General features: G+C 40.4%; 2 protein-coding genes across 4 annotated transcripts in view; one reads left to right on the forward strand and one right to left on the reverse strand.

The window, feature by feature from the left end:
* Positions 1 to 1,371: 1,371 nt before the first annotated feature.
* THOC7 (THO complex 7) lies at positions 1,372 to 9,297 on the reverse strand. Of its 2 annotated transcripts, XM_039559314.1 has the most exons (8): positions 9,158 to 9,278; positions 8,702 to 8,819; positions 7,742 to 7,869; positions 7,293 to 7,379; positions 6,244 to 6,301; positions 3,176 to 3,242; positions 2,982 to 3,051; positions 1,372 to 1,758 (listed from the first exon to the last, which is right to left on the reverse strand). In XM_039559314.1, the coding sequence occupies exons 1-8, from the start codon at positions 9,174 to 9,176 to the stop codon at positions 1,691 to 1,693; spliced, it is 615 nt and encodes a 204-aa protein (XP_039415248.1). In that variant the 5' UTR covers positions 9,177 to 9,278; the 3' UTR covers positions 1,372 to 1,690. The 2 variants fall into 2 exon arrangements, with proteins under 2 accessions (XP_039415248.1, XP_039415249.1); XM_039559315.1 differs by lacking the exon at positions 8,702 to 8,819 and having other exon boundaries at positions 9,158 to 9,297.
* The window catches only part of ATXN7 (ataxin 7), an 88,880-nt gene continuing 82,659 nt past the window's right edge, over positions 8,810 to 15,030 (forward strand). Inside the window, exon 1 of one of the 2 annotated variants that reach the window (XM_039559310.1) lies at positions 8,810 to 9,007. The gene's annotated coding sequence lies outside the window, so the exon portion shown is untranslated. Of the gene's footprint in view, positions 9,008 to 9,303; positions 9,390 to 15,030 lie in introns of those variants that run through there. The other variant, XM_039559309.1, reaches the window with a different exon arrangement.

A 15,030-nucleotide genomic window follows, 5' to 3' on the forward strand; every position in this document is an offset into this window, starting at 1 on the left:
TTTACAAAATATTTTACCACTCCCTGTTGTTAGGAGGTCAAAAACCCCATATACTTAATACTTTTTGATGGTGTACTTCTCCTATTAAATGCCTGTTGTTTGTTTCACCACCCCCAACCTGTCAGATTTGTAGTGCATGAGAAGCACTGCATGTCTGCACAGGCTCCATCAGGCAGACCTGAGCTTCCCCTGTGTTCTGAGCTGACCAGCTGTGAACTAGAAGACTTTTGACAGCTTATTAGTTCAGGGCTGCACTGCACTACTGAAGCTGTGTGACTTCTAGTTCAGCTGGCTTGCCTTTAGCGAACTTGGAATGTGAGCAAAACAAGCTCAGGTATGTCTGTTTAGCCCAATCCACACAGATCCACAGCCACTGAGAGTGGGAATCATATGGCATTTAGATTATAAACGTCCAAAGTCTCAATCATCTAAATTCCCCTCAGCTGTCATCTAGTGAGACAGCAGCTCTATTCTGTGTAACATCGTTATTTCACTTGAACCATGTATGCTTACAGCACAGTCTGAGTGAGATCCCAAATGTTTTCCTTTACCCAAACCACTGGAAGGCTCCATTTAGTGGGTGTTTTTAGAACACGACCTACCACTGCCCCTTGTTCCTTCCTCCCTGCCTTACAAAAGCATAGAGCGTATTCCATTCTCTTCTCTTTTGGGGAACGTTGAAACTTGTATTTCCTACTTCCCAACAGGCTGCTCAGACATCAGGATTATCCAGGTGCATAGATTTCACTTTCCCTATTAATAGCAAAAGTATCTCTGATTCTTTAACATCACGATTATTGCTCTGTAGATTTTCATCATGAGAGAAGAAGGGTTCCACCACCTGTTTCAGAAATTACTATGTATTTTGATAATAGTCAACTGACGGATAAAATCCAGAAGCAGATTATAAATGGTATCAGGATTGGATTCCTGGTTCTTCAAGAACAAAGCTTTTAAATTGAAGTTTTAAATGTGCCATTTCACAAGGTGACTTTTGATTTGGTGCAACAAACACAGCAGAGCAAGGCTTGGATTGTTGCAGTTCTTTGCAACACTTTGAGGAAAAAATTAAAGCTAGTACAGTATAATTTTTGGGTTTTTCATAACCCTTAACAAGCATTAATTCTATAGCAGTAATTTGTTTTATATGAAACTATCAAATTTAGTCTAGTCACGGTAAGTTCTAAAATGGCAGCTACTTTAAAAAACTAAGACCCTACTTAGTTCAGATTTAGGTCCCATCTAGAACAGGGTAGGGAAGCTGGGACTCTTGAAAAGACGCACTGCCCTCAGTCTGATGTCATGTAAGAAAAGAAGCCCTGATTGTAAGGCTCAATCCCTTATAAAATAAAACCTACTAAAAATATGAAAATCTGTGAAAACTCTTTTTATTGGCAAAGTTTTGCAAACACCTTAGTTAACAAGTACTGTGTAGAAGCTTCATCCTTTGTGAAACAAAGTACATTTGTCACAAATTACTAAATTTGTGGATTAACATCCATTTAGTGCCTGCCTGCAAACATTTGCAACTGTTTTCCCCTGAAGCATATGCAAAACAAGTATTTTTGTATAAAAACTCACACAAGCAGTAGAAAACTATTTTCAGCTCCATCTCTCTTACTGTTGATTTCAACACGAAGTGAAGATACTTGGACTTTCTTAAGTAGTATTGTCAGTCTTCATATTACATCTACTGCTTGGCCTCTGCTTCCATTTGAGTTTCTTGGGATTCCTCAGCTTCTGAAAGTTTTTCATCATCTAAAATTCAGTATTACTATTAGTCAAATATGCTTGGTCATATATACAGACGATATTGCAGAACTTGTTCGCACTTGTATTTTATTTTGATTGCCTTAAATGTGTTGTTGAGTATCTCATTCTATAAAATGTCATGTTCAAACAAACAAAATAATCCTTCAAAGTTTTTAAGGATGTTATCTCTAAAAGCTGTTACTGGAAATATGGAGTAAATTCTATAGTATCAATTGAAGCAAACAGTACCAGATTGCTTCTAACCCCTTCCTTCTCTTTGCCTACTAATGGTTTATTTATTTCATACTAAAGCTGTGCTTTGCACTAAACTGCTACTTCCTTCACAAAATCCTGAACGCTGAAAGGTAATCTATATATTCACATGAAAAAGCATTTTCCAAGACTAATACTTAAGCAAGTGTTAGTAATACATAATAACAATAACCTTCTGCTAAAGTGCACCTAGGATTAGCAGTTCATTCTGCTTAAGAAGATCTAGACAGCCTTAGAGAATGAAAGTCTGCTCTTACAGCCATCTCAGCATTTAATCAGGTCATGCTCAGAGGCTGTACCAATTGCTCTGTCTTTGAAAGACATGGCAAATATACAGAAAATAATATTTAAAACAATAGTATCCACATTAGAGCATGAAAAGTTAGTGCTGTTTTGAAAATATTAAGTATTTGTATGACAAAAGAATTTGTGCAACTAATTCCTGAATTTAGCTCTTGTGTCTGACAGTTTTAGTCCCTGCTCTATCACAGATTCACAGTGTGAGTAGGTTGTCATTTACCTTCCTTGTATTTAAATTTTTTTTAGTAAAGCCCCAAATGACACCATGATAGCAGTGACATGTTCAAAACTACAGCAATAGTAATTATAAAATTATATTTGGAAATAAGCACAAGAATAATTTTCTGTAAGAAATACTTTCTGTTAAAAAAAACCAACAAACCTCAAATTGCTATTCTCCATCCTCACACTTTAAAGTATTCCGCTGCCTACAAAGTAACCTGAAGCTAGTCGGGAAATAGCACAGTGGGTAGCTGGTAGAAGAAAAAAAATTCACAGCAGTCTCAGGCTCTGGACTACTACTGGGGAAAAAATCCTGCCAATGCAAGAGGTTACCAATCTCAGTTGCACCGCTATTCCACTGCCAGAAGTTGTGATTCCTTTTGATCTGCTGAAACTTAACCCAGTTATATCTATTACCAAAGAACAGCACTTACTCTCCAGGGTTTGCTGAAGTTCATGGATGGTACTCAGGAGAACATGGAACTGCTTTCTTCTCAGCTCCAACTGAAATGATAAAATAGGTGTTGTAGGAAGCAGAAAGCACATACAGCCAAACAACCCATAGCAGATTCTACATTAACTGTATTCCTAATAAATTATTATATAAACATCTCTATGAAAAACCTACCTTATCTTCAACATTTTCTTTAATGTGAGAAAGATTTTGCAGTTCTTTTCCCAAAGCTTCTAGCTGCCTGAAAAGAAATTGTCAGAGTATTCTCAAAAAATTCTGTAAAATTCTTGCAAAACAGATTTGCTCTAAGTAGAGGAGAAAGAACTATAAAATAAACAGCTTATGTAAACAAAACAAGTGAAATGATTTAGAGGTCATTTCATGTAATTGTTAAACTATTATGTTCTAGACTTGTAATTTCAGGACTTTTACAAAAAGCTGGAATACAGTTGCACCCTGGGCATTTGTAACAATTCAGTCCTGACACATGTTATTTACTTGACCATACAATGAAAGTTAAAGCAGCAGATTCATAGAATCATAAAACATCCTGAGCCAGAACGGACCCACAAGGATCATCAGCTCCAGTTCCTGGCCGTGCACAGGACACCCCAAGAGTCATACCCTGTGCCTGAGAGCATTGTCCAAATGCTCCTTGAACTGTCAGGATTGGTGCTATGACCACTTCCCTGGGGAGTCTGTTCAGTGCCCAACCACTCTCTGGGGGAAGAACTTTATGCTCTCACTTGAACTCACCATGGACCACCACAATCCTTTTTGAGGGAAAGAATAGCAGGTACCATAATATATACCTTTCAAATGAGGATGGAGCACCAACTCTTAAGACAAACGTCCAGTTTGGCACTTCTGCTTCTAATGCCCATCATAATTTATGCACCATGCAATGAGAACAAACTGTTCATTTAAAGGTGAAGTGGATTGAGGCTGATCATCCCCGATTAATTAGCAGGCAGAGTCATATAGGGATCAGCAAGGAAATCAATCTTTTTTTCCTGAAGCCATTAATAGCTGCTGCAACTAGTCTGGGTAGGGAACCACAAAAAGCCCTCTAGTCCTAAGTACCTCATTGTGGATGGGAAAAGGTCTATTTTAGTGCAACCTGAGTGTGGGTTTTTTTGAGCCAGCATGCTTGGTACCTCAATAGGAATGCCTGAGAGAGCTGGGTGTGACATTATCCCTTCCTTTGATGGAAACAGGCTAACAGCTTATAGGCTCATACACTGATTCTGCAAGCATTTAGTTTCTAGTTTCTGAAAACTTCCATTTGGCCAAATCTTGCTGTTTACACTCTGCTGTCAGGTGCAAGCAGACTTTGAGAGGACAGACTTTTTTTTTCTTGTAACATCCAAGCTACATCTGGAATTTTACTCCTTTTACTTTACATTCCAGAGAATCTTTGCTTAGCCTTCTTACTTTCATATCTCCTTTTCTAAGACTCAGTGTCATTTCTTGGTCCTCTGAACAGCTCTTCTAATCTAATTACACTGTGGGCACTGTTGTTTAGTAGTTCAGCTCCTATCAATTCCTGAACTGGCTCCTGTGCACTACTTGTGACTAAGCTGCTAACAGGTTCTTTTGTGCTGTATAACTTGTTGTTCCAAGAAATAGACTCTTAAAAGCATAAAGAAAGTATTTTTCTGAACTTTGTTCTATTGTGCCACATAACCTGCAAAAGCTATAAATGTAACTCTTGCAATAAACCCTTATGTTTCTTCTCACAAGAAGTTTTCTCAAGTGTTTTTAGTGATTAAGAATTCCATGAGAAGTGTGACATTGTTAGTGAGGCTTCCTCTACTCTGAATTAAGGGTGGCATTTGGTTCATTGTATCATTTTCTGTATACTTTCCTATAGACTGCATTCTTGCCAGCTGTAACTTACCACTCTCTCTAGCTTTGCCTAAGAAACTTAAGCTTGGATGTGTTAAGCAAAATTAGAATAATCCCTCCAAACCTAAACAACTCAGCATCCTCTAAGATAAAAAAGTATCATTTATCACAGAATTATAGAATAGTTTGGGTTGGAGGAGACCATAAAGATCATCTAGTTCCAACCCCCTGCCATGGGGAGGGACATCTTTCACTAAACCAGACTGCTCTGAGCCCCACCCAAACTGTCCTTGAACACTTCCAGGGGCAGTCACAGCTTCTCTCATTTAGTTGTTTCTATTCTTAATTGACTTATCTGAAAAACTCCACTTTTGGTAGTTCTTTATTAAAGCGTCACTTGATAAATAGCACATGCTGACTAATGAAGTAAGAAATTGTTAAGCCTCATGAGAATTGCCTGTAATAATCAAAGTTGTAGTAATGAAATCGAGGCACAGAAAAACAATATACAAGAAAGAAATGTGTGAAACATTGTCAGTGGCTTATAGCTATAAAAATGCTACTATTAGGGTAATAGTATAACTGAAACACTTCCATTTGCTATGAAAGGCAATGGAATATGAAAAGACAGCCTCCCTTGGCAATTTCACTGAAAGTAGGCAACAGGATAAGTGCACAGCTGCACTTAAATGGGAACAGTAACCCCACATCGCATCTTTAATCAGTTTAAGAAAAACAAACTCATAGATGCAGTAAGTCCTGTGGTCCATAAGTTTCTATGGCTTGATAAAGTTAATCTCTCCACAACTGCCCCAAAAGCACAGATAGTGATGCAAACCTAGAATGTGACAAGCAGCACTGTGAGTTACATGCAAGACAAGCTGGACAACAGGTAGGTCTGACCTGCATGCCAGGGCAGGTTATGTGTGGTGCACAACACAGCTGTTTATAACCGGGCATGCAGGAACAGCTACCAGAAGGAAAACAGAGAAAAGAACCCTAAGAGCTTCCTCCTACTTTCTCTCATTCCACCTTACTTGCTTGTGTGTTGCATTTCAAGTGACTACTGAATCTCTGGCTGGTGCAAGTTAAAGGATTTCCCACCATTTCCCTTTTCTGAGCAACTCATAGGTAAACTGACATCAGATGTTCGTTTACATCTCAGTTCACTTATTCACCGTAACAGTGGAAAAATTTCAACTAAAATTTCAATGCTTCTGACACATAGAGATGGAGATTAAAGAAAGCTCGTAAAGGCACAGAAACACAAGTTTTTATTGTGTCAAAGAAATTATATAAAAGTGAGGAAAAGTCAAACTGAAAGCAAGGAAATGTCAAGTCTGGTGACTCCTAGTTTACTGCCCTATTATAATTTAATATAGTTTTATACTTACTTCAGTGTTTCGTGTCTGTCTGGGTGATGCTGTATGACTTTGGCCAATGCATCATATTCTGAAAGACATTTAAAAAGTTAATTTAAATACTTCTGAAAATACCAATTCAAGAGCCAAAACTCAGGTACCACAGAATGGCAGATTCTTTTTCCTTCTTGAAAAACTGCTTTAATGTTTTTCAAAACACCTTTAGATAGCTCTGCATTGCTACACACTTAGTCTTCTGTGTCTGATTCATAAACATTTGGTTTAGATACAATAAAATGTATATGTGCAAAAAATGGTGCTGATGTTACACATGAACCTTTAAGATTTTTAGAAAAAAGTATAAAATTATGCTTGTGGGTTTTTTTATTTTTTAGGATTTTTTAAAAAACTAATACACTTTAAGAACAATATTATGGTTATACAGGCAACTAACACAGCTGCTTCCTGACAGTAAGACCGTACATCTGTCAACTACCTCATTCACAAGGAAAAATCTGTGCTGCAGACTGGACAGAACACATCAAAAAGCAAACACTTCAGACCTATGTTTGTGAAGACGTAAGAACTCTACATTCCTACTGGTTACGGTTATTTTGATTTCCAGTTGAGTTCAAAGTTATGCACAGCATTGGTCACTGTTGTATTTAAAACCTTTCATGTTTTATTTCTAAAATTTTTCTTCTGGCATTTCATTTATCATGAAAAAACAAATTTTTGCTTCTTCTCAACTGCTCATCTTTTAGAATGTTTTAAGTTTCCATGAATTATGAGCATATACTTTTAAAAGGAGGGAAAAAATACACCTCTTAAAACAGGTGTTCAGAAAGGACACTGTTTTATGTTTTCCTGATGCTGCATGTCATTAAGATCTCCTGGTTCAATCTTGCCTGTGTCATCTACCCAAAACTTTCAGTAGTGAGTGTGGAACCCACCAGGTTGAATATAGTAACCATGATGCCTTGCATTTTCAAAAATTTAGAATCTATTTTCCAGTAGAATGCATTCTAAAAGATAACAAGATAATGAAGCCCACCACTGTAAATACAGACATTGCGCCTTACCCTGGCGATTTTTTCGAATCCTTTTTGCTTGCAGGATTTGTTTTTTGCATTCAGAGATCTTCTCATGGGCTGCAGCTATACTATTTTCTTAAAAAAAAAATAAAAGAAAGATACAGAGTTATACTGAACTCAAACAATACATGTAAATAAGCCATTCTGCTAAACTATAGAAGAGAAAGAGCTGTTTGTGACATGGTGGCTTGTTAGCTCCATCAGCTTAAAAACTACGTACACTTCAATAGGTTAAAAAAGCTCGTTTGGATATATTCTATATAATTACAAGATGCTCATAGCACATATATGAATGCTACCTAGTAGGCAAAAAACCAAACCCAAAAAACCTCCAAACCAACTCATCAGATGTATATATTGTATTCATGAGAACTGGCTTGAGCTTATTCATAAGAGAAACTGTCAAACAGAAACGAGTAACATTTTCTCATATTTACCTATATCCTTATAGATTTTTTCATAATTTTCCATCTCTCTCAGGTTCATGTCATACACCAGAAGAGTTTTTCCCATTGAAAATTCACACTGTGATAAAGTACTCAGCATTCGTTGGTACTGGCTGTATCTGAAAACAGACAAGACATTTAATCCCAAGCAGCATAAAAATAGTTCCTAACTTTACAGAGCAAGAAAACAAAACTTCATGGAGCATAAGGGACAGCTATTATTCAATGAAGAAAACACTTCAAAGATTCAATGTATAATTTTTTGGAAGTGCAGTTAGAAACACCGTACACTTCAATTCCACCATCATGTCCTTACCAGTGCAAAGTGAGTAATAAAGCAATGAGCAGTTTGACCCAGGGCTTATAAATTTTCCAGCTAGAGTTGGCTCTGTGACCGCCGAAATAGTATTTTAATACTGCAGTGCTTCTCTGTATACACACTTGTAATATTGTGTCCTCTGGGAATTTATATCTAACATATATCTAACATATACTAACAGGGACCCCACAGAAGGCTGTCTCTCATGCCTTACCACTTTAGCCTTTAAAAAAAAAAGAGAACGACAGCAGCAGAAATGCCAGCAGTATTTCCCTTCCCTAACAGAACAAACGCAGAACTGCCAACTAAAATATTCGAGTCATGATCCTGTTATAATAGCGGGACTCAGGGCTGGATCACGCAGCAGGCACAGCAATCCTGAGGGCATTCGAGCGGTGCTGGCGGATTTCACGATACAGCCCGCAGCCTTCAGTGATTTCTGACCCGTCTGTAGCTCTCCTCTCCCAGCACAGTGCTCGGCGTTTGCCCTGGAAACACCACGGAGCCAAAGAAAAGCAGCTGTGCACATTTTAACACGGATCTCTTTCAAATGGATCGAGCCCTGTTTTCCACTGAAACACAAGCTAAGCAGTTCCAAGACTCAAAAAAATCGAAACAAAACCAACAGATACCCTTCCTCCAGAGATCCGGAATTACACCACTTAATGAAACTCTTCACCAACAAATTGATCCGCCTGTCGTCACCAGCTCCATCGCCATCGATCAGCAGCCGCTTGCGGATAACTTCATCTGAGGAAAAGCTCCTGTTAAACACTCACGCCATGGCAGCCGCCTCCCAGTGCCGCGCCCGGGTCTCCCCCGGCCCTTCAGAGAGCGATTCCCGGAGCCAGAGCGGGCGGATCTGCTGAATCGCGGGGGCTGCGGAGCCGGGGGGCGCATGGAGGGCCCCGGGGCCGCGATGGAGGCCCGTCTGCGGGGTGAGCGGCCCCGGGGCGGGCGCGGGGGCCGCAGGCAGCCGCTCCCAGGAGGGCGAGCAGGGGGCGCGGCGCTGCGGGGAGCCCCGACGGGGGTCGCTGCGCCGGGCGGGAGGAAAGAGGGGAGGATAGCGAGAAGGAGGGAGGTCTCACCGTCGGTCACGGCCCCCATGGCGGCGAGTGCCGGAGCCGGCGGGGCGGCGGCAGCAGCGAGTGAGGTCAGCTTCCCACAATGCAGCCGGCGAGAGCGGCGGCCATGGAGGGGGAGGCGGCGGCTGCTGGGGCCTGAGCCGGCGGGCGGCGGACGCGCGGCACGGCGAGGGCGAGCGGGCGAGTCCCGCGCCCCGCGTGGAACCGGCCCCCTGGCGAGGGGCGGCCCCGCCAGGTGAGCGCCCGACGGGGGGAGGGAAGCGGCGGTCCCGCAGCCAGGCTCCACCTCCCCGCCCCCGCCACCCTCACCGGCCCCGCCGCCCCCCGCCCGGCCGCCCCGCCATGCCCCCGGCACATGGTCCCACGCCATCGAGGCCCCCGGGATCGGGGGCGCCTCGGCCGCCCTCCCGCCACGGCCCTGGCTCGGGGGGTGCTCCCCGGGGTGCCGTCACCGTCGCCCTCGGTGGTCCCGACCTCCCCGCACAGGGCTCCCGCACGGCCGCGGCAGTGTCGTTCTGCCTGCAGTGATGGTGGTGATGGCACAAGGGAGCAGGTAGACGGTCCCGCCGTGGTGGCGATGACCCAGGGAGCAGGTGGATGGTCTCAACGCGGTGCCCGGTGTCGTGGGCATGGCACTTGAGGGTGGTGGGATCCGCTGTGGTGGCTGTCCAGCCCCTGTGGCTGGAGGGAGCGGGAGTGCGGACTCCTCCGTGCCTTTTCCCTGGTGAGGGTGTGGAGGACATGCCCATGGCGCAGGTGTCGGGGAGCTGGGCTGGCCTCCCCTGGCTGCGCTTGGGCTCAGTCCCACTCGATGCTGGGAGGACAGTCAGCAGGGTCTGGAGCGTGCAAAAAAAAATCATTATTCTGATGTTTCCTGGCGGGTTTGACTATCACTAGCAGATAGGAACAATAGTTGTTTTTTCCTGTCCCGGCAAACTAAGCTGGCGCTGGAAAAAGTGGCTAGAGGTGTCTGGAGAAAAGAGATGTTAAGGTGTTACCATGTGTTGAGTTTTAGGCTTTTGGTCCGTAAGCTTGGATGCTTGGACAGTGCTAAAGCTGGTAATGTTACTGTAGTGTATATCACAATACCTGCGGCGTTGCCAGAGCCTGACACCTTTCTATTCCCTCTTCATTTTGGTTTGGACAGTTGAGTGGCTTATGATGTTGTTCTGCTTAGCACTATTCATTGACAGTTTTAAGGTGGTGGGGAAAATCAGGTTGAGAAAAGAACGAAGTTAATGTGTGCTGTAATCTGTTAGTTTCTGGTTTTAGAGCTGAGAGTGATTAAGAGGCGCTTTATTTGTTCTGGATAGAGACATTTAACAGCTCTTCACGGATTTGTAGATTGTTTCAAGTCAGTACTTTGTCTTGAATAGGCAACTGATCAGGTCATTTGGAAGGTGGTACTAGGAAAGCATTACTGGGAGTGGTCATTAAAACTCTGCCTGAACGTCTAGGAATAAAGAGTTTCCAACATAGAAAACTTGGATAAGTGGCTTCCGTTCTTGAAATTTTTATGTACTCTTATGTGATTGGTGAGTGAAATAATTTTTTATGAAAACCTAACTATCTATCCAGTTACCCAGGTTTGGGCCAAAGAATGGGCCATGCATTCATGAACTATGTATGCGCTACTAAAAATGATCACGTTTATGAACTCTGATATTGTTGCCATTTATTATAGTTGGTTTGACTAAAAACTTCATTTTTCTTATGGCTGTGGTACAGCCCTAGTATTTTGCCAAGGGGTGAGAAGAAGACCTAGCTGAACTTCTCTATGCAACTTTTATACAGTTACTGCCTTTCTCTCTTTATCCACTTATTTCCTTTTGGAAGTCTTAAGCATCTTGAAACATCCAGTTTAATCAAGACTTAATATTTTTCTTGCACCTCTCTGAGCTCTTTCCATTTTCTGTTTCTTTCAGTTTTTACCACAGTTGGTCAGAACTGAAGGCTATTGTAGCTGAAAATCCACAATTATTTATTTAATCATTTCAGAACTTCTGTGTGATTTTCTATCATGTAATCCAATACAATCTTTTCTCAATTTTTGTTCATCATTCCACTCTTGGTCAGATAGTCTTACTAAGCTCTCCACAATGACAAGTAGATAGTCCTTGAGTATTTCATTTAGAATACAGCAGTCCATATGACTAGTTAATAATATTCAATGACTTTTGTGCCATTCTTCGTATTTGTTACTAATTACAAGCTTCTATGAAATTTTTTTTTCTAGGTCTTAGGCTCGTAAGAACAATTTTGAGAACAAAGCCATTATTTTTCTGTTGAAGACAGGGCTTTTAGGCATCATCGATGTTCATTAACTTTTCTCCTTTAGAATGGAAGTAAAACTTGGTAAATACATCATCAAGAATCTCACTAAGGCTAGGTAGGTATTGATGGAATAGCCTGTTCTCTCTCCTTCTCTATTTTGACATATTAAGTGTCCATGAGATGTTTTTGCTTGGGAAGCCAGTTCCAGCTTGCTGGGTTTCTGTACATGTTTGAGAATTCACTGCGTCTTAGGAGTTTTTGTTTTGATTTGGTCCATTTCAAAGTAGAATTCCTCATCTTGTAAGTGTGAAACAACCCTTGTTTGTTGTGTGTGGAGGTGTTGCACTGGGCTGTATACAGTCATGTATTTGCCATTAATTCAGTGTGATGTATGATGTAGATCTCTGGAGCAGGGTTGACCTACTCTTATTTATTTGTCCTTCACCACCTGGGGTATTCTGTGCAGATTCTATCAGCTGCAGTCTTTTATATAATCCTTCGCTGACCAGCAGAAACTCTGAGTAGCACTGGACCTTCCCTAAAGCATCAGTAGTGGAGATTCATGCAATAGGAGAAAATGTCTTGCATGGGGGATAGCACCTGACTCTGTGCCAGCTCTTTTGGAATAAGTACCTGTGTGTGCTTCCAACCAAGCTAAATGTGATGCAGTTTTCCCTCTTTCCTTGAATTCTTTTATGTGTGCCATGTGGTATGACCCTGGAGGAGCTCATACATAATAATTTGTTACACACATGTCCTTGTCAAAAGTGTTAAATTTCTGTAATATTTCTAGGTGACTCTGGATGCAAGAAGTGTAACCTAGGTAAGTTTAGTACTGCAAGGTGTTAAACTTGGGTAGAACTGGCTCTGATTTTTCATTAGTATATATATTTTTTTTTCCCAAAAAATATGGCTTTGAAGTGCACTGATGTTTTTTTATTAAGGAAATCTGTTAATGCTGAAGTTTTCTTTCCTGAAAAATAATCTATGAGAGTCAAAGTTTAAAGTAACTTTATACTTCCTCCCTTTAACTGTGTGTGTATATATAATTTTTTTCCCAATTGCACAAAAAGTTAAAAGGGAAGAAGCTTTTTATAGTATTCCAGGCTATAATAAGCTGTGATTTTTAAGAGCTAAGAAAACAGCTTTAGCTATTGACGAAGTGGATTTAAAATATTTTTCTTTAGCCTCCCTAATAATTTATGAGGTGGTTTTAGATTCCAGGTTATCTTCATGTTGAATAACTTCTAAATCAGACTTCTGTGTAGCACTAAATCTTGCAGAGATCTAAGTATAGTAGGTCAGAAACTGCAGGGTATTTTTATCCAGTCCAACCTATATTCTTGTCAGAAAGTGATACCAAATTTATTTAGCGAGACCTATTTTCTGTAAGCCTACGTTTAGCATTACTTTTTACCACCATCCTTTATTTTTCTGTTGACTATATACCAGGATTTTGTGCAAGACTGATACCAAGCTAACCTATTGGGGTCAGGCTGTTCTCCTCATTTTAAATTATGTTAGTGTTTTATTTTTTATGCAGTCTTCTGTAGCCTCAGCATTTACTAAAAATTAGCATCAGTGTTCCAAGAGCTTGTCATCTTGTTCTGTAAAAATTCTAAGACACTGGCTGTCTAATCTGCAGATATTAAAATAGTCACTCTTGGCAGATAAACCTGAAATTTTTCAACTCAGTGATTGAGGTATAAAAAAAGTAGTGAGTGGTTCTTAGCCTCGTGAAAAGCTTTCCTGATATGGACCCTTGTGTTTCTGCAAAGCCAGCACATTTTCGTAGAATTACAACCGAACAAGAGAAGGGAGGGTGAAAATACTTGTTGTGCTATAGTGATAATACCAATAATTTTAAAATGCAACATTTTATTATCTGAACAATAATCAATTTTGCTGTCCACTGCCTATGTTACCAAGATTGATTAAATGTACTGTTAATCCCATACTTTAAAAACCAGTCTCCTATCAGATAATAGTGTAACCACAAGTTGTGGTCTACAGTATTGGGTTTATTTGTTATTTTTTATTTTGTAACTGAAAGAAGCCTGTAAAATTCCAGAAGTTTTGACAGAAGCACTTTGCAAAATACTAGTCCTGGAAATATTTTGTTCATTAGAAAGACATTTTATCACTACTGCTTTTCTCCTGAAGGGAGAAAAGCTTATCTTAGTCATAAAAAAATAGTGCTGCATGGTCCTTTGAAATATTTTTTTCCAAAGTAAGGGCTCTGTGTCTTAGTTAATCTCAGTTACACAGGTGGCATTCTGATATTGTCCTCTTTCAGCTATCTTCACAGGAATTATGTAACAGCTTTCCAAATTTCATATCCAAATCCTACTGAATATTTATGAAGCTTGAGGATCAATTTTTGTACATTTTAGGATGATCTGTGACTAATTTATTAAAGCTTGTCGAACTCAACTTGAAATTTCATTATACTGGAAGTGTAGGTATTGAGTGTAGAAGACAGAGCTTTCAGGTGCAGGGATGCAAAGGAAGGTGTGCCTTGTGTGTGTGCCAAAAGGGGCTCTATTTTAGGAGTGGAGTTAGCAGGAGTGGCACCGTGGGTCATGATACCTATTCCCAGGGACTTGGTAGATTCCTGCTTAGCAAGAAGGTCAAGGTGTTTTAACAGGTGTCTTGAGAAATTCTGTGTTGTGAAGCTACTGCGAGACAGATTAGCTGGTTAGAATTTTCTTTTAATCTAAAAGTCATTAACACTGTAGACTTCAGCTGCCTGTGTGATGGCTTGGAGATCCCACATGATGTCTGCATTCTGTGGTTTAAAGTGACTCAGGTAATTTTAGGGTGGCATTTCATGCTGTTCTGTGATTCTGTTTCGTGTGTTTTTTAAGAAAGCAGGCATTTATTCTTTTGGAATTTTTTTTTTACAGGATTAGTCAGTTACCTAGCATTCTCTTAATTTGTTGGCAGGATGTTTTCAGGGTGACTTTATTTCATTTTACTAAGGAAAAGAGAATATTTGTGTTTTTTCCTTCCTCAGTCCTTCAGTTCATGGCTTTGGTAGTGATCTGTGTTGTGCCAGGGTTTTCAGAGGAAGAGGTGTATGTTTAATGAGGGTTTACCACTGACTTAGAAGAATTTGTCTTTGCTGGCATTGGGCCAAATGGTAAATGTTTATATTTAACTGTGGTTTGAAACATTGGATGAACAATGAGAGCTGTGAATATCATATTTCTTGTATCAAGTTTAAAAAAATAACTGTTAGTGCTACTGAGGAAATTTTGCACAATGATTGCAAGGGAAAACAGGCATTTCCTCCTTTGGAAAGCAGCTCTTGCCCGACTTCAGAGCGGTGTTTTCTGAATCACGTGGCCAGATGCTTTGACTCAGCTAAGAAAGCTGAATCAGAGCTATTGCACAACTTCTGAGTCAGCTTTTCGAAGTTTAATAAAATTGGTTGGTTAAGTTTGTTTTCTTTTATTTATTTTTTAACAGCAGTCCCAAACTGTAAAAGAAGACATAGAAATTTTACAAGGCTTTGAGCTTGGCCACATCATGGAGAGATGTTGAAAGAAAGGCTTCTGTCTCAGGAGATGGAGAAAGAGTATAAGGTCTATTGATAAACA

Source organism: Corvus cornix, chromosome 12, assembly GCF_000738735.6.
Source record: "Corvus cornix cornix isolate S_Up_H32 chromosome 12, ASM73873v5, whole genome shotgun sequence".
NCBI lineage: Eukaryota > Metazoa > Chordata > Aves > Passeriformes > Corvidae > Corvus > Corvus cornix.

Bases quoted from the DNA above. Each gene is read 5' to 3' on its own strand.
- THOC7 (XM_039559314.1), bottom strand. The intron at 7,380-7,741 runs GTAAATATGAGA...TTTTTTTTTAAG, and splicing joins AAAAATCTATAAGGATATAG to AAAATAGTATAGCTGCAGCC. The intron at 3,052-3,175 runs GTAGGTTTTTCA...TTATCATTTCAG, and splicing joins AAGAAAATGTTGAAGATAAG to TTGGAGCTGAGAAGAAAGCA.